Source organism: Phyllostomus hastatus, unplaced genomic scaffold (genome assembly GCF_019186645.2).
Source record: "Phyllostomus hastatus isolate PE091 unplaced genomic scaffold, TTU_PhHast_1.1 phas_scaffold_442, whole genome shotgun sequence".
In the NCBI taxonomy this organism is placed as follows: domain Eukaryota; kingdom Metazoa; phylum Chordata; class Mammalia; order Chiroptera; family Phyllostomidae; genus Phyllostomus; species Phyllostomus hastatus.
The window spans coordinates 6,539,897-6,564,353 of NW_025334030.1; the positions used below are offsets into that span (position 1 = coordinate 6,539,897).

Here is a 24,457-nt window from a genome sequence, read left to right on the forward strand (position 1 = left end):
TTGGCCTCCCAGGAGCCAGTCCTTTGCTTGAGGGGCTCATGAAAAGGCAGGGCCAACCCCATATTTGTGTTCCTGCAGTGACCCCTGGCACAGGTGTCCCACCCCAGCCCTGAGTCTTCCGGTGCTAGCCAGGGGCCATTACCCCTGTGTACCCCTTGAGTCACTTTGGGGTAAGCTGGGGGCCATTGGTAGGGTGGGGCCTTCAGTGACCCCAACTTCTCTTGCCCTCAGGTAATCTTCCAGCTCCGAGCGAAGCAGTGTGTGGTGTGCAGGGAGCAGTCCCGGGGCGCCGTCCTGCAGCCCTGCCAGCACCGTGTGCTCTGCGAATCCTGTGTGGCCAATGCACCCGAGTGCCCCTACTGCGAGGGCCAGCCCCTCCAGTGGTGACGGCAGCCATGGTGGCCTCACTTCCTGGTGCCACCGACGTCGAGACCCCGGCCCTGAGCTGCACCCATGGTTCCATGGTATTCTCGCAGACCTTGAAGGCAGACACACAGCACCCACCTGCCCACTGCCCAGGGTCCGGACGGGCACAGTGATTACACGGGGTGTGCAGTCCTGACACTACTGTGACCACGTCCTGGGAACTCGCATCCCGGCCGAGCACTTTTGTAAATTGAGGAATTTAAATGGATGGGCTAAGTTGCTATAAGCTGCTTTCTAGGTTCATGTTTTTTTTTAATACGCGATATGAAGCTTTGTATGTGTACTGTGAACTTAAAATATTTCTTATCGGTTTATTGTTAATTCATAGTATGGTAAATATTATTAGATTTCATATTCAGAAATTAGTACTTATGAAATGAGCATTATCTAGTAGTGAGAAATGCCTAGGATTTTTATAGGTTTTAAATGAAGTGGAAACAAATATTTATAGCAGAATGATTATTGAAAGACATACATTTAGATGTTTTTAATTTTATGAAAGGAACTATTCCTAAACGCGTGCACACGCACACTTATTGGAATTTTATTTCCCCACACCGAGAAATGAGGGAGCTCAATCACGTGTCTGTGACCCGGGGCCACTTTCTCCAAGTGCCTGAACCTTTCGAAAGAAGTGAAGGGAATGGTTCATTTGGTTTTATTTTCTCCCTTGAAACTTTGTAAGACAATTTGATACTAGTTAAAAACAGGCAGCCAAGGGAGTGTGTTCATTTTAGAGAGCTGGTTTTGAGTCTCACGGCAGCAGCGCCCCGTCTTCCTGGAGCTGGTTGCCGGGCACCACAGCTGGCCCACAGGCCCCACCCAATAACCTCAGGGCCACATGGACTCCTGCCAGCAGGACAGGTTCACCCATCTTTGGCATGTTTGACTTAAGGGCGACACTTCGGACATTGTCATCCAATCTGTGTGTCCAGGTATTATCGGTCATTTGTGAGGACCGGGCTGCTGTGCTAGGGCAGGGGGCTGCCCTGAGGACCTGGCTCTGCTGCAGGCCCCTTGGCCCCCAAGTAGCAGCCTGGCTTCAGGGCCACAGCAGAAGTGCTCCTGGGAACGGGTCTGATTTTAGTGATGACTCAAATCTTCTTTGGTCTGTAATGGGTCTTTTTTTCTAGACCTCTGGCAAGTATGTCTGTCGTTTACCCCAGCTGTGCTCTCAGCGAAGCAGATCTAGGCTTCCGGGAGAGAACCTTTGCAGAACCTGCCGCTGGAAGGGAGGGGTGGGAGCAGGTGCTGGCCCCTCTGGCCGGAAAGTGAACACCCGTGTTTCTACTTGCTTGGGGCTTTGCCAAAGACTTTTAATAGCATTTTTAAAGTGCAAAGTGACTAGGCAAAATTTTTTATCAGTGACTAAATTAGAATGTATTTACTGTAGTAAGAAATTTAAAACATTTTTTAACATAAGACAAACTGATAGAGTCATTTTAAGGTGGCCCCATGACATTCCGCAGCTGGTGTGCTACTACTCAAGGTTAACTATTGACTTGGTTTTAGTGAGTATGTTTTTAATTATAGTGATGATTTACTAGCTCTTAGAAGTTACATATATTTTGTGCTATTGTTATCACTGTTTAAAATTATTTTTATTAGTATTTATGCACTTGTTTCCCATTCCAGGCCTTTGGCCTTTTTTGGGATAACAAGAAAGTGTTTATTACTGATATTTAGCCTAGACATTTTCAGATTATAAACGATTAAGAACAATTAAGCTTTAGGTCTATTTATAAGCTACTCTGGTCAGTTCTGTGGAGTCTGGGGGCTGGTGTGTCGTGCTCACAGGGGTCCCACGGCGGGGCGCTCACCCTTCTCAGGGCGGGCCTGGCTCTGAGAACACCTGTGGTGGGAAGACCAAAGAACCCAAAGAACCACCCAGAATGGAATTCTGAGGGTGGCCCAGCGCTGGCAGGGCTGTCGCTGGGGTCCGTCCCCCGGGGGCGCTGCCCTTGGGGTACTCTGTTCCTGTAGTAGCCCTGGTCTCCTGAGGGAGTTGCACTTGGTGGGCCTCACAGGATGCGCTGGGGCCAGGCTCTGCCTCGGGTCTCACTGGCCCACCTGTGGGTGAGGGGGGGGGGTGCTGGATGGAGCAGCAGAGGCCGGGCGGCGCTCAGTGTTGTCTCTCAGCTCTGGTGTTCAGTATTAGCGGTGACGTTCTGTCGTCACACCACTCACGCAGCGATCAGGAGACCTCACCTCAGTGTGAATGCTTCATGTGGGTAATTTATGGAAGCCCCCAATCTGTATGTTTGTTCTGAGTATTTAGATGAGAATGTTACTGGAATGGAACTTTCGTAACCCAGAAGGTAGTATTTATAATGCACAATCATTTACTTGTAGTGAATTGTTTAAAGTTAACACTTGTTTAAATTTTTTTACACTATAGCATTTATGCAATGGTTTACAGAATTCATGGAATTATTTTTATCAGTATGGAATTAAAACTTTGAATCTTTATTTGTCCACATCTTCATGTATAACCCTGAGAGCCACTGGCCTAGAAGGCAGAGAGGAAGCCCGTCCTCTGCCTGTAGTGTGCTTGTCCCGGGACCCCTTGCCCTGCACTGTGGCCGGGCCTGCTCCTTGTTCCTGCTTCAGGGTGCCAGTCTGGTTGTCTTCCCCCAACCCAGGTCAGAGGGTGTTCCCAAGCAACCCTGGGTTGCCTGGTAGCTGCTCTGCGGTTCTGTCCGTGGGTGTCTTGGAGTCCAGGTGCTCAGAGCTGGAAGTTTCTGCCAAAATACCAGGAAGAGGACAGGTCAGAGCCCAGCTCACAGGCAGCGGGTCCCAGGGTGGGACCTGGCCCCTCCGCTATGCACGATTTACCTGAAGGATTGCTGTAGGGAATGCTGTGTTGGGTTAGCACACTTCTAAGTCTTTTAATCTCCTTCGACAGTTCCTTATGTGCCTGTAACAGGAATGTGAAGGGAAGGTCAGCCCCTGGGCTGCAGGCTGTCTGTGTGCAGGGCAGCCGGCCCCCTTGGCACCTTATTGCAGCTCTCCAACGTTTCAAACACTGGGCCCTGAACACCGCCTTCCTGTTGTGCTGGTTCGCTTTCTTCTGGGGTCTTTAAATAGCCAGCGTCTTCAAAAAGGGCCCTGAGTAACTTCTCATGTCCCTGTGGGTAAAGGAAGGACACCCAGTTCCTGGCCGTGTTGCACCCAGTCAGGGCGTGCCCACCCCAGCACCTCACCTGGGGAGTGATTAGCTCATCAGCCAGGTCCTGTTCCACCTGGTCCCACCTCTGCTGCAGGGCCATGGGCAGGGCTGGGTACACTGAGATTCAACAGAACCCAGACTCAGCTGAGCCCCTCTGCCCCACCCCCCACAGCCCCAGCATACTACCTAACAAGGAGTGGGGGTGGCAGACAAGGGGTGTCTCGAAGGTCAGTGCATACACACAGGTGCTTGGCTCAGACACATGAGCTAATCGGTTGCTTTTTCCACAGGTAAGCTCCACCTGCAGGGAAACCTTGGTTGGTGGGTGGGTGAAGCAGGGGCCCCTCTTCCAGGCCCCCTCCCATACGGCCCCACCTTGCTTTGCCGGCTCCGGGAGTGGCAGGAGTCACCGTCCCTCATCCACATGCCCCTGAAGGTGTTGTTGGCAATTTCCCACTCATGCCAGATGCTGGGGAGGATCAGAACACAAAGTTGGGGTGGGTGGGGGGCACCACTCCATGGGGCCTGCAGCGACATGCTTGTCCCGTGCCCAGCTCACCCGAGGATCCCGCTGTAGGCGTTCCAGCGGAAGGTCTGCTCGTGCTGGGTCACATTGTGGAATGGGCAGAACTCGTACTTGTACCTGGGGGCACAGCCGCTGTCAGGGGTGTCCCAGCCCCTTCCCCTGCCGCCCCTCCCCTCACTCACGTGGACTCCACCAGGCTGAAGCACTTGCCAGAGAGTCTGAAGAGATGCACAGGCCCTAGGAGAGAATGCAACATACGGGGTCCAGTTTAAGAGCAAGCTTGCAGACCAGGCAAAAAAAAAAAAAAACAAAACCCAACTACCCACAAAGCAAGCTGCTCAGGAAAAAGATGGGTTTAAGCTTTAAGAAGGGAGCATGAGAGCACGTGTGATGTCAGCAAAATCTCAGACCAAGGAAACACCAAGCTCATTTCCCTGTGCGACACTGAAAGAGCACCAGAAGCTGGCCGGGCTGACCTTGGAGGTTTCTGGAACACAGGTATAGCAGCCAAGTGGATACCAAGAACAAAAGCACCTTCCAGGTGGTTGCACAAGTATCACAGCATTTTTCTTGCCCTGTGCCAACCCCACCCCTAGCGTGGCCACAAGGAGCAGGCCGACCTTATCTCCAACATTTCAGCCTGGCTGGGGCTACCGGAGGACTGGTCCCCGTTTTGTCTAACTCAGACCTCAGGTGGGAACTCGGGCACTGCTCATGAAAGGTGTGGGGGCCTCAAGACTCAGAAGTTTGGGGCTAGAGGTTATGGGGAGATGCAACAGACCAAATAAGGCCCAAGGAGAGGCTGGGGTGAAACTCGGGAATAGAGATACTCAAGAGCAGCCATGTACGTGCCTGCAAATGAATCTCAGGCTGCTGCTCCCTAGGCTCAGGGTGTGCCCAGCAATTGATGAAGATTGACTCCACTGCAGAGCCAGTCTGCAGACAACTGGTAGAGGTGCCTTTTCTCAAAGAACCATTTTTCAATAAAGTACTGCAAGGCATACAAAAGAACAGGAAAACACCACCTATTCCTAGGCAAAAACCAGGAGAGCCATCCCAGGAAAAGTCCAAACACTGGACTAACAAGACTTTTAATCAACTATCTTCAAATGATATGTAGCAGAGATAAAAATTACAGAAAGAACCCTGACCAGTGTGGCTCAGTGGGTTGGGTGTCATCCTGCAAAGCAAAAGGTGCCAGTTTGATTCCTGGTCAGGGCACATGTCTTGGTTGTGGGTTCAGTCCCTGGTTGGGGCACGCCCAAGAGGCAACCAATTGATTTTTCTCTCCCTCTCCTCCTCCCTCCCTTCCCCTCTCTTAAAAAAAATTCTGAAAGAAAACACATTAAATAAAAACAAAATTATAGAAATCAAAAAGAAATCCTGGAGATGAAAATACAAATGAAATGAAAAAATCACACAAGGGATTCCACAGCAAATCTGAACAGAGGAAAGAATTAGTGACCAGAACTTAGAGTCCTGGGGGACGCATCATGGGAGTCCCTGAAGGAGAGGAAAGAGACAGAGATTAAGGAAATGACTGTAGAAAATGTCTGACAATAGTCTGACAGAAGGCATGACTCTACAAATCCAAGAAGCTCCAAGCATAATGAACTCAAACTCACACCGAGACACAAGAAACAAATGCCAAAAACCATGTCTTGAAAGCAACAAGTGACTTGTCCTCAATAAGATTATCAGCTGATTTTTCTGCAGAAACTTTGGAGACCAGAAAACAGTGGGATGAAACCCCAGGATTCTATATCCAGGAAAAATATCCTCCAAAAATGAGGTAAATAAAAGCTAAGGAAGTTCACTGTCAATTAGACTGCCCTACAAAAATTGCTGAAGGGAGTCCTTCAAGATGAAGGCCTACAAAAACTTCCTATAAAGGGCAAATTACAAAGCCAGCATTGCAATTTTGATGTGTACATGTACAGAATTTGAAAGATGCATAAAAAATGTTAAATGTCAGCAAGTGCACAAGGTATAAGGAGGTCATTTGTGAAAACAGTAACGGTGGAGAAACAGCTAAATAGGAGTATTTATATGCAATTGAAGTTAAGCTGGTATTGATGTAAATTCAAATCAGACTAAAAACTTGAGGAGGGCACCAGCAGATCCATCTTTCCACTGTGCCCTCACATGGCAGAAGGAAGGATCCAGCACCTCTCTGGAGCCCCTCTGTAGGGCAGGAATCCCATTTGTGATGGCTCCACCCTCAGGACTTACGCACCTCCCAAAGACCCAGCTCCTAATGTCATTTGAGGGGTTAGGATTTCAACATACAAATTTGAGGCGACAGGCCACAGCAGGTGTCTACAGCAGTCACTGTCACAGAGCGAGAGGATGGCAGGTACCAGGGCCCAGGGTCAGGGAATGAATGTGTGGTCAGTGTCTGACAGAGACAGGTTCCATCTGGGGGGATGGGGTCCCGGGGATGAACGGTGCCGACACTGCACAAAGACGTGCACACGCTTGCCGCCTCTGCACTGCACACCTACATGTGGCTGAACTGGTGGGGTTTTTGTACACTTTACTATAACAAATGGGGAATTCATGGTTTTTTAGGCTTGCGAAACAACAAAACACCAGAAGGTTAAGTCACAAAATAACAAAAAAACAGTGATACTGGCCTAAAAAACTGACACACAGATCAGATCGATCGAATAAAATAGCCCAGATATAAACCCATGCATACATGGTCAGTTAATTTATGACAAAGGAGCCAAGAATACACAACGAGGAAATGGTGAAACTACACAGCCACATGCAAAAAAAGAAACTAGACTGTTACCTTCAACATACATAAAAATTAAATTAAAATGGATTAAGAGCTTGAACATAAGACCCTAAACCATAAAACACCTGGCAGTAAGGACAAAATATACGCAATAAGCTTTTTGACATTAGTCTTAGCAATTATTTTTTAGATCTGACTAAAAAACACAAAAGTAAACATGGGATATTAAACTAAAATCTTTCTGTATAGCAAAGGAAACCAACAAAATGAAAAAGCAACATATTGAATGGGAGAAAATATTTGTAAATCATGTATATCATGTAAATCATGTATAACTGGTTAATATTCAAACTATATAAAGATTTAATACAATTTGCCCTGGCTGGTGTGGCTCAGTGGACTGAGTGCCAGCCTATGAACCAAAATGTTGCTAGTTTAATTCCCAGTCAGGGCACATGCCTGGGTGGTCAGCCAGGTCCCCAGTAGGGGGCCTGCGAGGAGCAACCAAATGATGTTTCTCTCCCTCTCTTCTCCCTCCCTTCTCCTCTAAAAATGAGTAAATAAAATCTTTTTTTAAAAAAGGGATACAATTCAGTAGCAAAAAAACAATCCAGTTAAAAAATGGGCAGAGTATCTGGACAGATATTTTTCCAAAGAGAACGCACACACGGACAACAGACACGTGCCCAGATGCTCTACAGCACTATTCATAAGGACAGGCCAATCAAGACCACATGAGATACCACCTCACACCTGTTAGAAGGGCTGTTACTAAAAAAAGGAAATAACAAGGGTTGGCAAGGATGTGGAGAAGAGGGAAGCCTTAAACCTTGCTAGTGGGAGTGCACACTGGTGCAGCCACTGTGGAAAACAGTGTGATGGTCCCTCAAAAATTACAGCTACCATATGATGCGGAAATCGTACTTCTGAGTATTTACCCAAAGGAAACAAAAACACTGATTTGAACAAGTATTTTCCTTATGTTCACTGCAGCATTATCTGTGATAACCAAGATATTGAAGCTACCTAATGTACACCAGTGAGTGAGTGAATAAAGATTGAGATGTACACATACAGTGGGATTTAGGCATAAAAAGGGAGGAAATCTTGCCTTGACTTCCTTGATTGTTCTAAGTAAAATCAGAGGAAGATAAGTACCATATGCTTTCACTTATACATGGAATTTTTTAAAAAATCCACAAAGTTCATAGACACAGAGAACAGATTTTTGGTTGCCAGAGGCAGGGGATGCAGGGGGCGAAATGGCTGATGGGGTCAACAGGTCCACGAACTTCCACAGAACAAGCACATGGTGGGGACGTGGTGGGCAGCACGGTAACTGCAGTTAACACGCACTGTACTGCATATTTGAAAGTTGCTAAGAGAGCAGATCTTAAAGGTTCTCACCACAAGAACAAAACTAATGATGTATGGTGATGGAAGTTAACTAGACTCATTGTGGTGATCATTCTGCAGTAAGTACAAATGTTGAATCATCATGCTGTACACCTGAAACTAATGTTATATGTCAATTATACAAAAAACAAACAAAACCCCACCACGACAAACAGACCTCCAAGGGAGCACAGTGTGATGGCAGGAGGCAGGAACAGGAGCACCGAGCGTGCCTGCATCAGGGCTTTCCATGGTGGCCGCGCGCACCGGTTTACGTGAAATGAAAAGGGTCCCTACAGCTGACATCAAAGGAGATGAGCCAAACTGTGTGCAGTCAGTCACATCGCCTCAGAGGGAAAAGAATCACTCTTAGTGATTTACAAACGTACTTTCATGAGTTAATAGTAATATCATCTTAAGAGTTTTGAAATCATCATACATGGGCTTTAGAATAAAGCAAATAATATGTAGACGATATTAAAAGCCACTTCAGCTGATAGGAGACTAAACCTCGAGGAGGCGGAGCCAGAACACCCTGCAGAAAACATCTGAATGACTGATAGCGTAAAGGATGAAGGAAAGGGGTACACGGCCAGGGCGTGAACTGGAGAGAGAGCGCTGACTCCTGCTGGTGCAGCTCTGCTGGAGGGTCAGGCCGCCGGCACCCCCGCACTGCTAAGGCCAGACAACCCACCAGTCTCACCGGTGTAGGAACTGGGACGGCAGAGCTGACCCAGCCGCTGGAAAGTCGGGATACAAACTCTGAAAGTCTGCATACAAACTCTGTGTGTGTGTCTGGCTGAACCCTGTGCACACACATCTGGGGCGAATGGCACAGTCCAGCCAGAGTGGTCAGGCTGGCAGGGCTGGTGTGTGAAGTCAGCCTAACCACCCCCTGAAAAAACGACACTCTTCAGGGTAAGACAACAGAGCCCACAGCGGGATGTGTTTCAAAAGCATCAGACCTACAAAGAGGAGGGGGTGTGACCCACATCCAAGAGCGGAGGCCGTCACCAGGGTCCAACCCAACACGGCATGTGTGCCGGAAGTTGAGAGGATTTGAAAGCACCTATTACAACTATATTCAAGGGCATGAAGTAAAATACAATGAACAGATAGGACATCTGAGCATAACTTAGAAAAAGATTCTAGAATTTCCAGAAATTCTAGAAATTAAAAAAAAGTCAGAAATAATTAGCGATTTAAATGCGGCAATATATAAAACATACATACAGTTGACCCTTGAACAAGGGCTGGAATTTCACGGGTCTGTCCACATGTCCACGTGTAAGTGGACTCACGAAGCTTAAAACCATGTTGTTCAAGGGTCAACTACATGTCTGACTCGTGGTCGGGAACCCACCCGTCAGAGGGCCGACTTCAGCTGTACATGGGTTTCTGACTGCCCAGGGTCAGCACTGCTAACCTCGTACTGTCCAGGGCTCACTGTATCCATCATGACCAAGTAGGGTTTACTCCGAAAATACACAGTTGGCTAGACATTCAAAAATAATGCTATTCCACTCACTACTCACAGCCTACCAAAGAAAAACCCTAGGATCATCAGAATAGGTGCAGAAAAAGCAACCAATAAAATCGAATACCGTTCATGGTAAAAACTCGACAACCAGGAAATTGGAAACTTCCTCAACTCAACACCTGGCTATAAGCCACCGTCAGCAGGCCTGAGAGCAGGACACTGAATCAGGAGCAAAGGAGGACTCCCACTCGCACTGCGGCTCTAGCAGTACGGGCAGCCGGGCTGGGCAACAAGCAGAAAGCAAGAGGAAAATGATGGCTCACACACAAAGGAAACCCCATAAGGCTATCAACTGATTTCTCAGCAGCAACTTTTTGAGGCCAGAAGGGAGTGGCAGGAGCACTTTAAAGTGCTGAAAGAAAGGAAACTACACTACAATCTAGAATAATTTACCCAGCAAGGCTGTCATTCAGAACTGAGGAAGAGATTTTAAAAAATCCTAGAGTTTCCAGACAAGCAAAAACTAGAGGGGTTCATCCCCATTAAACCAGCTTTGTAAGAAATGTTCAAGGGTCTTCTTTAAGCAAGAAAGGAAGGCCACAGCCAGAAATAAGAAACTATGAAAAAGGGATAAAAATCTCCCAGGTAAAGTCAAATATTTAATAAACACAGCCTATCAGATATTTAAAAAGCCACGATGAAAATCAAAAGAAAAAGTGTCAAACTCAAACTACGCAAAGTAGTTAGAGCACACAAACTCCAAAGATCTAGAAACACGACACAGAAAATATAGAGCAGGCAGGGCAGAAGTAAACATACAATCCTTACAGAATATATCTGAATTTAAACACCTATCAGCTTAAAATAGACTGCTTCAGACAAAGAGTGACGTACATAAACCTCATGGTAACCACAGACCAAAACCCTACAAGAGACAAAAAGTGAAAGAACCCAAAACAGTGAGAAAAAAAACAAAACAAAACAACAGTCACAAGGGAAGAGATTAAGAGAACTGTTAAAAACAACCAGAAAACGGTAAAATGGCAACAGGACATACCTAACAATAACTTTAAAAATATTTTATTAAATTTATTGGGTGACATTGACTAATAAGATTATCTAGACATCAAGCCTGCGTTCCCACGAGACACGGTCTGCACACTGCAGGGTGTGCCTGCCGCTCACCATGTACCCGCCCCGCCCCCACCCCTCCCCGGGAACCTCCCACTGCTGTCTGTGTCTACGAGTGTCAGCTGCACGTCCCACCTGCCTGAATCATATGGTTCTTAGCTTTTTCTGACTTATTTTACTTAGCATAACAGTATTCTCAAGGTCACAAGTGGCAGTATTTCATCTTTTCATATGGCTAAGCAGTGTTCCATTGTATGTACATATCACATCTTCTGTATCCAGTCCTCTACCGAGGACACTCTGGTTGTCTCCATGTCTTGGCCGTGAATAATGGCGTGACCAACACAGGGGTGCATATATCTTTGCACACGTTTTCCAGGTTTTCAGGTAGATACCCAGGAGAGGGACTGCTGGGTCACATGGTAACTGCATTCTCCATTTTCTGAAAAACCTCCGGACTGTTTCCCAGGGGGGTGGCACCAGTCTGTGTCCCACTGTCAGTGAACCAGGCTCCCCTTTCCTCCGCAGCCTCTCCGACATTTGGTGTTCCCTACCACGTTGAGAACACACATTCTAACAGCTGTGAGGTGGTCTAACAGCTGTGAGGTGGTATCTCATCGAAAGCCAGCTGCCTCTTTGTTTTGTTGTCAGCTTCTTTTGCTGTGCAGAAGCTTTTTAGTTTGAGGTAGTTCCCTACATTACTTTAAATGTAAATGGCTTAAATGCTCCAATAAAAAACAGGGTGGCTGAATAAAAAACACAACCCATTAAAAGCTGCTTATGAGTCAAACTGAAAGACACAGTGAAAAATAAAGGGCTGGAAAACGATATTTCATGCAAATAAATAGAAAGCAAGGCACACTCAGTCAAAACAGACTTGAAAACAGAAAGTGTAAAAAAGGACAAAAACATTACATAATTATAAGGGAGTTAATTCAACAAGAGGATACAACAACTGTAAGTGTCTACATACCCAGAGCGGTAGCACCTAAATGCAGGGTGGGGCCGCAGAAGGGCTGCCGCTGTGTGTACGGACAGGGGTACGACAGTCAGTAAGGAGGAGTGCGAGAATAAACTGCGGTTCGCAGCACTCACAACTGTAAACCTGCTTTTGCTCCAGCCTGTATATGAAGCAATTATTAATGGGCATAGAGGGAGAAATCCATAGTAATAAAATAGTAGGGCATTTTGATACCCTACTCACATCAATGGACAGATCAGACTGAAAGTCAATAAGGAAATAATGGTCTTAAAAGTCACATTAGACCAGGTCGACTGAAACATTTATAGAACTATACACTTCATCTAAAAACTTCAGAATACACATTTTTTCCAAATACACATGGAACATTTTCCAGGAGAGAAAGAAGCCTCACTATGGTCAAGAACACCAATCATTTCAAGCACCTTTTTCAACCATAATGGCAGGAAACTAGAAATCAACTATAGGAAAAAACTGGAAAAACTGCAAATACATGGAGACTAAACAACATGTTACCAACAGACCAAAGAGGAAATTGAACAGGAAGTCAAAAACTCTTTTTTTTAAGATTTTATTTATTTATTTTTAGAGAGGGAAGGGAGGTAGAAAGAGAGAGAGAAACATCAATGTGCGGTTGCTGGGGGTTATGGCCTACAACCCAGTTATGTACCCTGACTGGGAATCGAACCTGCGACACTTTGGTTCGCAGCCTGTGCTCAATCCACTGAGTTATGCCAGCCAGGGCAAAAACTCTTTTGAAATAAGTGAAAACAAAAACATAACTTTTCAAAATTAATGACGTAACGGGGTGCTGAGCTAGAAGTCCCCAGTAAGGGGGGATAACCCCCAATAACCTGGCTGGGGGAAGTGGCAGTGGGGCGGGGCCCCTGAGAGTTACTTTGCATATCTGAAGAAACTGGCCAGTGTCTGGTGATGTTCAAGTCTGTGCCCACCAGGGAGATGGGCCTGACTAACTTTTGACTTGGCCAGCTGCGCCTGCGAGAGGAGCTCGGAGAGGCTCCTCAGTCACGGGGCCACGCCTGCCTGGACTAACAATGGCAGCTGAGAAGGGCAGGTGACATGGGGAAGGGCAGAGGTAACCCAGTGTGGGAGGGGTCGGAAATGGGTTTACCGAGGAAGATCTGTGCCAAGATTTAAACCCAAGTGTGGTGCAGCCATGAGCTATTAACCAGGCGGCTGGGGAAGGAGAAGCCTCTTCACCATGTAGCAGCCATGCGGGGTCTCGGCCACGCAGTTTGAAAGGATGCAGAAGGACCCCTCACCAGCCTACCATGAGGAAGGGGCCATGCAGTTTTGGATTAAGAGCAGGAGCCTAGCTGAGCATGGACAACTGGGAGAAGCTGGAATACAGAAAGGAATCTGCCCAGCCAAGCTACAGACTTCTGTTTCTTTTCCTGAGAGATGGCCCCCGACTGGCCTGGTTGGGATGGGCAAGGCAGGGCTATGTGTGTCTGGGTTTTTTTTTTGTTGTTTCTAAAGGGCATGGGATTTAACAGAATTCCACCATTATTCTAAATCTGTATAACTTTTGAATAAGTAGTGCCCTTCCTCTTCACAAGACTCTGGCACTGGGGGTCAGCTTTTCGGTGAGGGACAATTGAACCCGGAGGCTTAGAACCCGCACTGGATCTGTTACAATGGGCTGCGGCAGAAGCAGCTCTAAGAGCAAGTTCATAGCTGTACAAGCCTCCTCAAAAAGCAAGAAAAATCCCAGATAAACAATCTATGCCACAAGGAACTAGAAAAAGAACAAAAACCAAAGTAAGTAGAAAGAAGGAAATTAAGATCAGAGTGGAAATAAACAAAATAGAAATTTAAAAAACAGAAGAGATCGATAAAGCCAAGAGCTGGTTTTAGGTGACAACATAAAACTGACAAACCTTTAGCCGAATATCAAGAATAGAGCCCAAATAAATAAACCATAAACAAAAAGTTACAACTGACAACACAGAAATAGTCATTAAAGAACACTGTGTACAATTATATGCCAACACATTCAATAATCCTGAAGAAATGGATAAATTTCTAGAAGAATAACCTTCCAAGATTGAACCAGGAAGAAATACAAAATCTAAATTGACTAGCAATGAAATTGAAACAATAATAAAAAAATCCCAACAAACAGAAGTCCAAGAACAGAGAGCTTCACAGATGAATTCTACTAAACATTCAAAGAAGAATTAGTACCTATCCTTCTTAAACGATTCCCAAAAAGTGAAGAGGAAGGAATAGCGGCTTCCAAACTCATTCTATGAAGCCAGTATTACCCTGATACCAAAACCAAACAAACACATTACAAAAGAAGAAAACTACAAGCCAATAACCTCGATGAACACAGATGTAAAACTTCTCAACAAACACATTGAAAGGATCATACACCTATGACTAAGTGGGATTCATCCCAGGATGCAAGGGTGATTCGACTGTCATAAATCAATCAACATGATACCTTACACTGACAAAGTAAAGCATAAAAACCATATGATCATAACAATAAATGCAGAAAAGCATTTGACAAAAATTGTGTTGGCCAAAAAGTCCGTTATGTTTTTTCCGTATGATGGCTCCAGTAGTGTTTACTTGTCTTTAACTTCACTCAAAACAATTTTGTTAGATTGTACTGTGACAGCTGTCTATCAGCGTGCATTTTTAAAAATACTTGTAAAAATTGATTTTTTTCTGCAGCCACTTTAATATTGAAGATGGAAGAAGATACACAACATTTTCAGCATATTAGGCTCTATTATTCCAAGAAAGATAAAAATGCAACTGAAATGCAAAAAAGATTTGTGTAATCTATGGAGAAGGTCCTGTGACTGATCGAATGTGTCAAAAGTGGTTTATGAATTTCCTTGGTACTATTGACATTTTGGCCAAATAATTCTTTGCTGTGGGGCTGTCTTATGCATTGGAAGACGTTTAGCAGCACCCTTGGCCTCTACCCACTAGAGGACAATAGCAGGAGATAGCTGATGTACTCAAAATATCCAAATCAATAAAGTTATTGGTGAAAATGAGAAATGTGTCTTTTTATGGAAAAAACAGAACAGACTTTTTCGGCCAACCCAATACCTTCACTTACATGTGAAGTCTCAAAAACAAAAACAAAAACAAAAACATAAACACTCAAAAAACAAATCAGAAAGAGACACAGATACAGAGAACAAGGTGATGGTTGGCAGGGGGCAGGTGCAGGAGGTTTTAGAGGGACAAGTAAAATACAAAATAACAAAATAGTAGGAAAAAACATTCAGAAATTGAATTAGTAGCTAAACATCTTTCCTCAAAGAAAAGGCCAAGTCCGGATAGCTTTATGGCAAATTTTCTCAATGAAAGAGAGAAATGACTTCCCAGCTCTGGCCCCAGATGCAGCAGCCGTCATGACGCTGATGCCCAAGAAGAACTGGATTGCACTTTTATGAACATTTTTAAAGGAGGGCATGACAGTGGCCAAGAAGGATGAACACGTGCCCAAACCCCCTGAGCCAGCAGACAAGAACGTGCCTGATCTTCACATCAGGAAAGTCACGCAGTCTCTCAAATCGCAAGGCCAAGTGAAGATACAATTCGCCTGGAGACATTTCTACAGGTACTTTATGGACAAGGGCAGCCGGTATCTCCGAGATCACCCCCACCTGCCCTGAGATTGTGCCTGCCACTCTGCGCCACAGCAGGCCTGAGACTGGCAGGCCAAGGCCCAAAGGACCGGAGAGCCCCTGACTAGCAAAGCTCACAGGAGGGGAAGCCGACAAACACCTACAGACAGGGCGCTGTGCCCACTGGTGCCAGTAAGAAAGCCGAGGCTGGGGCTGAGTCAGCAACTGAGTTCCAGCTTAGAGACAGATTTGGTCGTGGACATGGTCAACCACCTCAGTAAAGTTGGAGGAATTATTTTGTGTTGAATAAACTTACAGACAGAAAATTTTAAAAAAAGAAAACAAAGGAAGAAAATAAATACCACCTCATTCAAAAAAAATAACAGACACCTAAAGGACATGTGGGCACATGCCAAGCATATACAGCGTGTGGACCTTAGATACTGACGCAGACAAGCCAACTATTCAAAATTTATAGGCCCTGGCCAGGTGGCTCAGTTACCTGGAGCGTCATCCCAAGCACCAAAAAGGCTGTGGTGTGGGTTCAGTTGCCAGTCAGGGCACACACCTAGGTGGTGGGCTCCATCCCCAGTCAGGGCACACACAGGGGGCGGCTGACTGCTGTTCCTCCCGCTCTCTAAAGTCAGTCAGCGTCCTTGGGAGAGGATTGAAAAGAATAAAACTCACACGACAATTAGCAATATCTAAAACACTAAGGGGATTTTTTTTTAAAGATTTTATTTATTTATTTTTAGAGAGGGAAGGGAGAGAGAAAGAGAGAGAGAGAAACGTCAATGTGTGGTTGCTGGGGGCCATGGCCTGCAACCCAGGCATGTGCCCTGACTGGGAATCGAACCTGCGATGCTTTGGTTCACAGCCCGCGCCCAATCCACTGAACTACGCCAGCCAGGGGACTATGGGGATTTTTGTTGATTGGGAAGGAATTATTACTTTTTAAAGACTGTGATGAAGACATTGTGGCTATGCCCTTAGGAGATACATACCAAAATATTTACAAATGAAAGAAGTAAGACCTTGTTTCAAAGCAGCAAGGGCAGCTGAGAGAAAGCAGGGTGAGCGCAGAGGCCGCAGATGAGGATGCTTGGCGCTTCACATTACCCTCCCTTCACTTTTACACACGCTTGAAATTGTCCATAACATGGAAAAAATGTAAGATTAAGGGAAAATCAAAAGTGAAAAATATGTATAGCAAGTAGTAAAACTGAACACAAGCAGAAACATATGAACCAAACTTCCAAGTCAAACTGGTAACAGAGAGCTCTGGCTGGTGTGGCTCAGTGGATTGAGCACCAGCCTGCAAACCAAAGGGTCGCCGGTTCGATTCCCAGTCAGGGCACATGCCTGGTTTGCGGGCCAGGTCCCGGGGAGGGGGCGGTGAGAGGCAACCACACACTGATGTTTCTCTCCCTTTCTTCCTCCCTCCCTTCCCCTTCAAAAATCAGTAAATAAAATCTTAAAATAACAGGGAAAACGAAGATGTGCCAACTTTGTACTTTGGCGAAAGGACAAAACACCCCTTTCAGGCCCTCTTTACCCGCACTTGCTCTCTCTTCCCTTCTGTAAGCCTGTCAGGCATAATTAACTGTTGTTTTTCTGAGCCTCTGTTCTCAGGACTGGGAAGATTACTAAAAGCATCCATTGCACAGGTGCTTTAAAACTCATGCAAACAGGACAAGCCAGACCAGAGCACCCGGACCCTGAACCCAAAGATAACAGCAGAACAAACCGAAGTCTGCACCTTCAGCCCAAAACCGCCAGATGGACAACTACTTGCCATGACTACCCAGCTACAACCCCCTCCCCCTTTGCTGATACAATAAAAACTCCCAGCCCCCACCCCTCAGGACTGGTGCCACTTCTCCACACCCAGCCCTTTCCCTCTCCTGGGAAAGTCCAAGCAAAACTCTGCTCTCTGCACTCTCTTCTCTTTGTGAATTCTTTCACAGCCTGGGTCACCGGCCACCCTAATAGTTGGTTAGATACATTCTAAAATAAAGTAAAAAAACTCTCAAACCTCATTTTACAGTTAGTAGTAATACTATTATTACAGTTCTAAAACCATCTTAATGTAAATTATACCAGAAAACCAGTACATATATTTACGTGATTAAGGAACCCACCTTTTTAGTGTTAGAGAGAAAGGCAGGAATAGAAAGTAAAGGGAAAAAAACATTACTTTTCAGTTAGAGACTTAAAATCATGTGGATTTCATTGATTCTTCCAGCACTGATACACACACAGCGTTTTTTACTTTGATCTACTCCGTAGCTGCAGACTTAGAAGAAGCTGCCGCGCCTGCACAGAGAGGCCCTCGCGCCACCCCCAGATGAACACTGCACAAACCAGCACATGGTTTGCTGACATCAGCCTGTCACCAAACCATGAAATTGATATTGGCACGGTACAATTAACTAGACAACAGACCTTACTCAGAAGTCACAGGGTTGTTATTTTTTCAATTTTTTATCCTCACCTGAAGACACTTTTTTCATTGTTTTGAGAGGGAAAGGCAGTGGAAAGGGAGAGAGAGAAACATTGATGCAAGAGAAAAGCATTCGACTGGTTGTCTCCTATACACATGGGGACCAGGGATCATACATGCCCTGACCAGGAATTGAACCCACAGCCCTTCGGTCCCAGGACAACACTCCAACCAACTGAGGCACACTGGCCAGGAGTGAAGTCACAGTTTTTATGTGTACCTGGCACCAAGAAAAAAGTGGTGGTACTGAGAAGTGCCAGGCACAGGACTGTGCACCTCTGTTATCTGAAATCTAAGCACTGCTGAGACTTCTCTGTAGTGACAGAAACCAGAAAGTGATGGGTGGGGGACTTGCAAAGGGACAGAGGAATTCTCTGGGAGATGGAATTGTCCTCTATTTTATTTTGGGTGGCAATTGTACAGATAAGCTCAACTGTCAAACTTCATCAGAATGAACATGTTAACTACACCTCAATAAAAATATGATTTAAATGGGAGCCAATAAAAATATTCAAAATGAAAAAGGAACGTTTTGGATTTTTTTAACTCCTCACCTGAGGACATGCTTCCATTGATTTTAGGACAAGCAGAAGTGGCAAGGGTGGAGTGCAGTCAGAGGGGGAGGAAAAGGAGGGAGAGAAACATGGACTGGCTGCCAATACACCCCAACCCAACCAGGGATCAAACCCACAACCTAGGAATGTGCCCTGACCAGGAATTGAACTGGCAACCCTTCCATGCACAGAACAACTGAGCCACACAGCCAGGGCAGGAGTGCTTTTTCACCAGAGACCACTAGCTAATAAGTGCAGAAGGCATGAGGAAAGAGAATCAGCTCTCTTCCCCCATCAGACTGGAGTGTGAGGCTCCTGGGGACAATGTATTCACTGGAGCCGAAGAGGCTCCCAGACAGCATGCTAAGAGCAGCGGGAGGATCCCACCTCCACGAGGGACAGGCCCTGGCAACACTCGCCCTCTGATGCAATGCTGTATGTAGTCCACTGCTTCCCTAAGAGGTGTTCATGCCCAAACTACTTAACCTGCCTGTAGTCAAGCTCTCAGGCCTATTTTCCCACTTCTGGAACCCGAGCGTAAAATAGGGCAAGCTAAGTGACATCACGAACCAGACAAATCCAGATGGTCAAACATTCTGTAAGGCAACTGGCCTGACCCCTCCCCCAAAGTCAATGCCACAGAATTCCTTTTAAAATGGGGGAGGGGAGGAGGGGGATGGAGGGGACCTGTTCCACCTTAAGACTGAAGACACATAACTAACAAAATGCACGTGTGAGCCTTGACTGATCCCGCTGTAGGACAGCTGTAGAAGGCACTCCGGAGACAATGGGGGAATGTGCCCTGGACTAGTTCTATTATGGAATTACCGTTCTTTTGGGCGGCTGGGGTGGGAGAGCACATTGGAAATATTTAGGAATAAAGTACTGTGATGTCTACAACCGAATGTCGTCACATGGTTCAGCCAAATGAAAAGTTCACTTTTTAAAAAACGAAAACAGGAAGATGAAGTAACAAGCAGGCAAGATGTTAACTTGTACTGAGGCGGAATATGCTGGTGTTCACTGTCCGGTTCCTGTTTTCTGTGCAGTACCTTCCCTAACAGAAAGCTGGAACAGATCTGTTTAGAGTGAAAGCTCACATCTGTCCCCTCCATCTTCACTCTCATCCTACCACCCACTAATCCCCTCTGGCCTCGGGATCCTGGCTCAAGGCCTTTACTGGCTACTCCTTTTACTGGACCCCTCTTCCCACTCCCCCCCCCCACAATCTATGTTTATCCCTCACTCCCTTTCCTCTTCTACCTTTGGACCAAAATATCGCTTCTCAGTCTTTTCCTGAGCTCCCTGTTTAAAACAGCAATCTCCTCAACATGACACTCTCCTCCTCTACTTTTCACACCTACGGAGAATTTTTCATCAGTCTACACTTTACCTACTTCTTTGTTTATTGCCTACCCCTCATTAAACTCTTGAATCCACAAAGACAAGCATTGTATGTTTTGCTCTTTCTGTATCCCCAGCACAGGTCCTAACACATATTCAATTCAAGAAAATACTGAGCCCTGGCTAGTGTGGCTCAGTGGATTGAGCACCAGCCTGAGAACCAAAGGGTTGCCGGTTCCATTCCCAGTCAGGGCACGTGCCTGGGTTGCCGGCCAGGTCCCTGGTCCGGGGCACGCCAGAGGAAACCACACGTTGATGTTTCTCTCCCTCTCTTTCTCCCTCCCTTCCCCTCCGTCTACAAACAAATAAAATCTTTAAAATATATATTGGATTTTGTTTCTTATATTTAATTTTCATACACCAACCTAGCCACTTCCAGGATGCTCTCTTAGGAAACCACTTAAGAAGCAATCCCTACAAGGCATGTTCTTCACAACACTGTTTCTAATGAGCAAGAAAAACGTAAGCAACAAAATGCTCAACAATAACATGCTGCAAAGCCATCCTGCAGAATACCAAGTATCAAATGAAAAGAATGAAGGTCTACATCCATCACCATTAAGAGTTCCAAAACACACAATGAACGTCAACAGCAAATTCGCAGACCAAGGTAGTAGTATTGTTTAAAAAAAAGAATGCAAATGGTTCAATCCCCCAAAAACAAATAAATAAAGATTAAGAAACCCACAAGAATCACACACACAAAAATTACTGCACGTTTTTTTACTTGTATACCTAAGCACATAAAATCATAAAAGCCATCTGGAAGGATGGACACCAAATTGTTAACAGCGACCACCTCTAAAGAAGAAAATAAACGACTAAGTCCGGAGGCAACTATTTAACTTGGTACAAGAAGGTCTGGAATATTATCGCGCACTCAAAAACTGTAAAAGGTTGATAAGCCAATGCATAAGCCTCCAGGCCCTAATTTTCAGGACCCCTCGCCTGCGACGCCATCCTTCCCTCCCTGCCCCTCTCGAGCAGGCTCTCGGGCGCTGACCAGGTCCACTCCGGAATCCAAGCCAGCTCCCTGCTCCCTCCCTGGCCACAACCACGTCTGCCGCAAGGGTGCCGCACTCACCAGAAACGGGTGACGGCTCTCTCTTGGGCTGCAGGCGACTGGTCTGGGGCAGGAATGGGTTGTTCAGCCTGCAGGAAACACTAGGGTCAGGGGAAAACCGGGCCCTAGGCCGCCCCTCGGCCCACCCCGCCGCGCCGCGCGAGGCTGCTCACCCGAACGTGTTGGGCTCCTCCACCACTTTCATCTTGGCGGCGCCCGCGTACCCGGGCCCTAAGTGGAACGGGGCGTGAGGAAGCTGGCGGACAACAGGGCGGGGGCGCGGGGATGGGTGGGGTGGGGGTTCGGGGTCGCAGGAGCGGTGCTGGGACCCGGGACACTAACCGTACGTTGCGAGCTCGAGCACGAGCAAGAAGCGGGCCAACCTCGCAGCCATCACTCCCGGCGCCGGCCGAGCGCGCGGTCACGTGAAGACCGCCGGGTCACGTGAGAACCGGAAATAGAAGTGGCGTTTAGCTCAGGTTAGGGCGCTTGGCCCGACTGCCCGCGGAGGGGCTGGCCCGGGAGTCGCGGAGGCGCTACTGTCCGCTATGGGCCGCCGGAGGGCAGCGCGCGGGCCTGGGGCCGAGGGGGGCCACACTCGGCGTCCCGCGGGCCGATCTCTGGAAACGTTCGCAGAGGAGGTGGGCGCCGCGCTGCGCGGTGAGTGGGGAGTGACTGGGGGCAAGGGCAGGGCTGGGGTTGGAGGCCCAGGGTCGACCGGCTGAGCCGTGCCTGTTACCCGTCCCATTCTCTCCCCGGTGCAGCGTCCGTGAAGCCGGAAGCGGCCGAGGACATGGACGGCCCGAGTCCGGTGCGACTGCCTTGCACGCTGGCCATGTGGGAGCTGGGCCACTGCGACCCCCGGCGCTGCACCGGCCGCAAGCTGGCCCGCCTAGGCCTGGTGCGCTGCCTGCGCCTTGGCCACAGGTTCGGCGGCCTCGTGCTCAGCCCCATGGGCTCCCAGTACGTGTCTCCCGCTGACAGGTAGGCTCAGGAGGCCAGAGGAGGGGGTTGGAATGGCCGGGGTGCCTGCACGGACTCTCTCGACCTAATAAGCCCCGACTCTGGCGCGTCATACCTTTCAGGACCCATCTTTTTATATCTATTTGTCTGGCTTGCCCTTATTGTACAGTTGGCAAACACAAGGCCCGAGGCTGAATCCGGTCCTCCACCTTGTTTTATCCACCTGGTACCTTGTTTCTACCCGACAGCAGCACTGAGCTCTCACTTAACTGTTAAGGGTAGTTACAATGATACAGTTCTAAAATTACATTCAGCCGGCCCTTTGAAGGTAACCGCTAGGCTGATGTGGCCCCTGGTGAAAATGAGTTTGATACCCCTGCAGGGGGCCTATTATTTAGTATAGAGCCCAGAATATATTAGATCTCAAATAAACAGTCATGTGAATAAGTGAATCTGTTCCAGTTACTTAGATGCTTCAAAGCTTGGCCTATAGGGCCCTCAGGCGTTATTTGAGGCAGAGGAATGATGTCCTTGTATCCCTAGTGAAGTCAGTCTCCAGGGACATACCTGTTCTAGGGCTCTCACCAAGGTGGTGTTGGCTCCCAGAACCTATGCTGCTCTTGGCAGGCAGCTGGTGGCACAATCGGGGGTAGCTGTCATCGACTGCTCCTGGGCCAGACTGGAGGAGACACCATTTGGGAAGATGCGGGGGAGCCACTTTCGGCTGCTGCCCCACCTGGTGGCGGCCAACCCCGTGAACTATGGCCGGCCCTGCAAACTGTCCTGTGTGGAGGCTTTTGCAGCCACTTTCTGCATTCTGGGTGAGTATCAGGTCAGCCCTGAGGCCTGGCTGTGCGCCCAGCAGTGTGTTTTCTGCTGGCAAGTCCCAGGGGAAACGAAGGTGTGCATGGAAGTGGTTGAGATGGACAGACCAGGGTTTCCATTCCAGCTCCCTCTTACAAGTCCTCACTCCATGGGTGGCAAAACGGATAGCTGGCCTGCAAGCACTCCTGTTTTGCCTTGTTGTCATGGCACCACTGCCTTGAGAGCCCTCCATCAACTCATCCTCAGAGATTTTATGGTCCCAATAGAGGTCCTGATGGGCAGCCCTATGAGACATGGGCAGGGGAATTTCGTGGGCTTCAGTGTCAGCCATGGGCTGTGTGCATTATAAGGTGGTGTCTGGCAGGGACTTTTTAGTGTCTGGGACAGCATTGAGTATGCAGGAGACACACTTAGGATTGGAAAAGGATGATTGACATTTTTGGGTTTCCTGTTTCTGTGGCATCAGGCTTCTCAGACCTTGCTGTCATTTTGCTTCGGAAGTTCAAATGGGGTAAGGCCTTCCTAGACCTGAACCATCAGCTCCTGGATAAGTATGCAGCCTGCGGCAGCTCAGAGGAGGTGCTGCAGGCAGAGCAGGAATTCCTGGCCCATGCCAAGGAGCGCCCCGAGGAGGAGATCGGTGAGGCTGGGCGTGGACCTGAGCCCCCCTGGGTGGGGTTAGGGTCCTCCACACCTGCCACCTCCTTGAGAAGCTCCAGGAGTGGAAGGCTGGGTTCTACTCAAAGCTTGCCCACATGTCACTGTCCTTGCTGCTCTTTCCGCTCAGACCCCTTTGACGTGGATTCTGGACGAGAGTTTGCCAACCCCAACAGGCCTGTGGCTGGCACCCGGTAGGTCCTCAGGCTTCCCAGTTTTGTGACAGCTCAGATCCAGGGCTGTCCTCTGCCTCTGGCCTCAGCCCCTCCTGCTGCGGGGTAGGGAGGAGATGGTGGTTTTGACTATGGAAAAGGGGGTGCGGACGTCCCACCTAGAGGTTTTGGTTTTGAGAACACAAGGAATAGGAGGCATTTATACTCAGCCTGGGGGCTTTTGTGGGTCAGTGTTCCAGGGAAGAATTGCCTCAGACGAGCCACGAATGATGCGTTCAGTGAACAGACCTCTCTTTCCAGGCTGCCCAGGGATAGTGGCGACAGTGACAGTGAGGAAGAGTCTGAGGAACTTGAGCCTAAAGCCAAGGATGGAGGCAGCAGCGACAGCAGCCCAGAAGAGGAGAAGAGACTGGAGCGGGAGTCAGAGGCCAGCGCCCCCACCAAGGTTTGGAAAGGAATCAAGAAACGGCAGAGAGACTGAAGGTTGCACACATGTATTTTTTGAGGCAGAGCGATGAGGACGTCTAGAGACTGCAGTGGGGCTGATGGGAACAGAGAGGCCTGGCGGCCTGGGCCTATTACATCTGCGAGCAGCACTGGACTCTGTCAGGTTCTCTCCCACAGCTTCTGTCATAGGCTTCACCTGGGTCCTGCCTCAGAATGCCCAATGAAGCTGCAGACAGGGAGACGGTGTGAGCCTCTGTTTCTTTGCACTTGGCCTGGGCACGCGGGAGACTGTCAACCTCTAGTGAGGCAGACCCTTCTGGGAAAGATCTGGGCTGTGGGGATGGTGGGCCATGGAGCAGGTCTTATGTGGGTACGAACACGTACACACAAGGAGAAGCC

The 24,457-nt window shown here is 47.7% G+C and overlaps 3 protein-coding genes across 5 annotated transcripts in view; 2 read left to right on the plus strand and 1 right to left on the minus strand.

Annotated features, from left to right (window-relative positions):
* UNKL (unk like zinc finger) overlaps positions 1 to 2,895 on the plus strand; it is a 48,719-nt gene extending 45,824 nt beyond the window's left edge. The window contains exon 15 of the mRNA XM_045820939.1: positions 232 to 2,895. Within this exon, the coding sequence (XP_045676895.1) occupies positions 232 to 387 (156 nt within the window). The 3' untranslated portion in view covers positions 388 to 2,895. The remainder of the gene's footprint in view (positions 1 to 231) is intronic.
* On the minus strand, positions 2,872 to 21,461 carry GNPTG (N-acetylglucosamine-1-phosphate transferase subunit gamma). 2 transcript variants are annotated; one of them, XM_045820947.1, is made up of 11 exons: positions 21,336 to 21,461; positions 21,167 to 21,224; positions 21,015 to 21,082; positions 4,304 to 4,358; positions 4,155 to 4,238; positions 3,971 to 4,064; positions 3,782 to 3,896; positions 3,630 to 3,712; positions 3,423 to 3,554; positions 3,262 to 3,343; positions 2,872 to 3,167 (listed from the first exon to the last, which is right to left on the minus strand). In XM_045820947.1, exons 1-11 carry the CDS (start codon positions 21,385 to 21,387, stop codon positions 3,070 to 3,072), a joined length of 921 nt encoding a protein of 306 aa, XP_045676903.1. In that variant the 5' UTR covers positions 21,388 to 21,461; the 3' UTR covers positions 2,872 to 3,069. The 2 variants fall into 2 exon arrangements, with proteins under 2 accessions (XP_045676903.1, XP_045676902.1); XM_045820946.1 differs by having other exon boundaries at positions 3,782 to 3,908.
* TSR3 (TSR3 ribosome maturation factor) lies at positions 21,435 to 24,297 on the plus strand. 2 transcript variants are annotated; one of them, XM_045820944.1, is made up of 6 exons: positions 21,436 to 21,653; positions 21,758 to 21,977; positions 22,584 to 22,777; positions 23,248 to 23,421; positions 23,569 to 23,632; positions 23,912 to 24,297. In XM_045820944.1, the coding sequence occupies exons 1-6, from the start codon at positions 21,542 to 21,544 to the stop codon at positions 24,090 to 24,092; spliced, it is 945 nt and encodes a 314-aa protein (XP_045676900.1). In that variant the 5' UTR covers positions 21,436 to 21,541; the 3' UTR covers positions 24,093 to 24,297. The 2 variants fall into 2 exon arrangements, with proteins under 2 accessions (XP_045676901.1, XP_045676900.1); XM_045820945.1 differs by lacking the exon at positions 23,248 to 23,421 and having other exon boundaries at positions 21,435 to 21,653.
* Positions 24,298 to 24,457: the final 160 nt, after the last annotated feature.

What these genes read in the sequence shown, in the direction of transcription:
- TSR3 (XM_045820944.1), top strand. Translation starts at nt 21,542, where the DNA reads ATGGGCCGCCGGAGGGCAGCGCGCGGGCCTGGGGCCGAGGGGGGCCAC. An exon ending in TACGTGTCTCCCGCTGACAG is followed by an intron (nt 21,978 to 22,583) that starts GTAGGCTCAGGA and finishes TGCTCTTGGCAG; the next exon opens with GCAGCTGGTGGCACAATCGG. An exon ending in AGGCCTGTGGCTGGCACCCG is followed by an intron (nt 23,633 to 23,911) that starts GTAGGTCCTCAG and finishes CTCTCTTTCCAG; the next exon opens with GCTGCCCAGGGATAGTGGCG.
- GNPTG (XM_045820946.1), bottom strand. Translation starts at nt 21,387, where the DNA reads ATGGCTGCGAGGTTGGCCCGCTTCTTGCTCGTGCTCGAGCTCGCAACG. An exon ending in AGAGCCGTCACCCGTTTCTG is followed by an intron (nt 4,359 to 21,014) that starts GTGAGTGCGGCA and finishes ATTCTCTCCTAG; the next exon opens with GGCCTGTGCATCTCTTCAGA. An exon ending in TCCCTACAGCAATCCTTCAG is followed by an intron (nt 3,168 to 3,261) that starts GTAAATCGTGCA and finishes GTATTTTGGCAG; the next exon opens with AAACTTCCAGCTCTGAGCAC.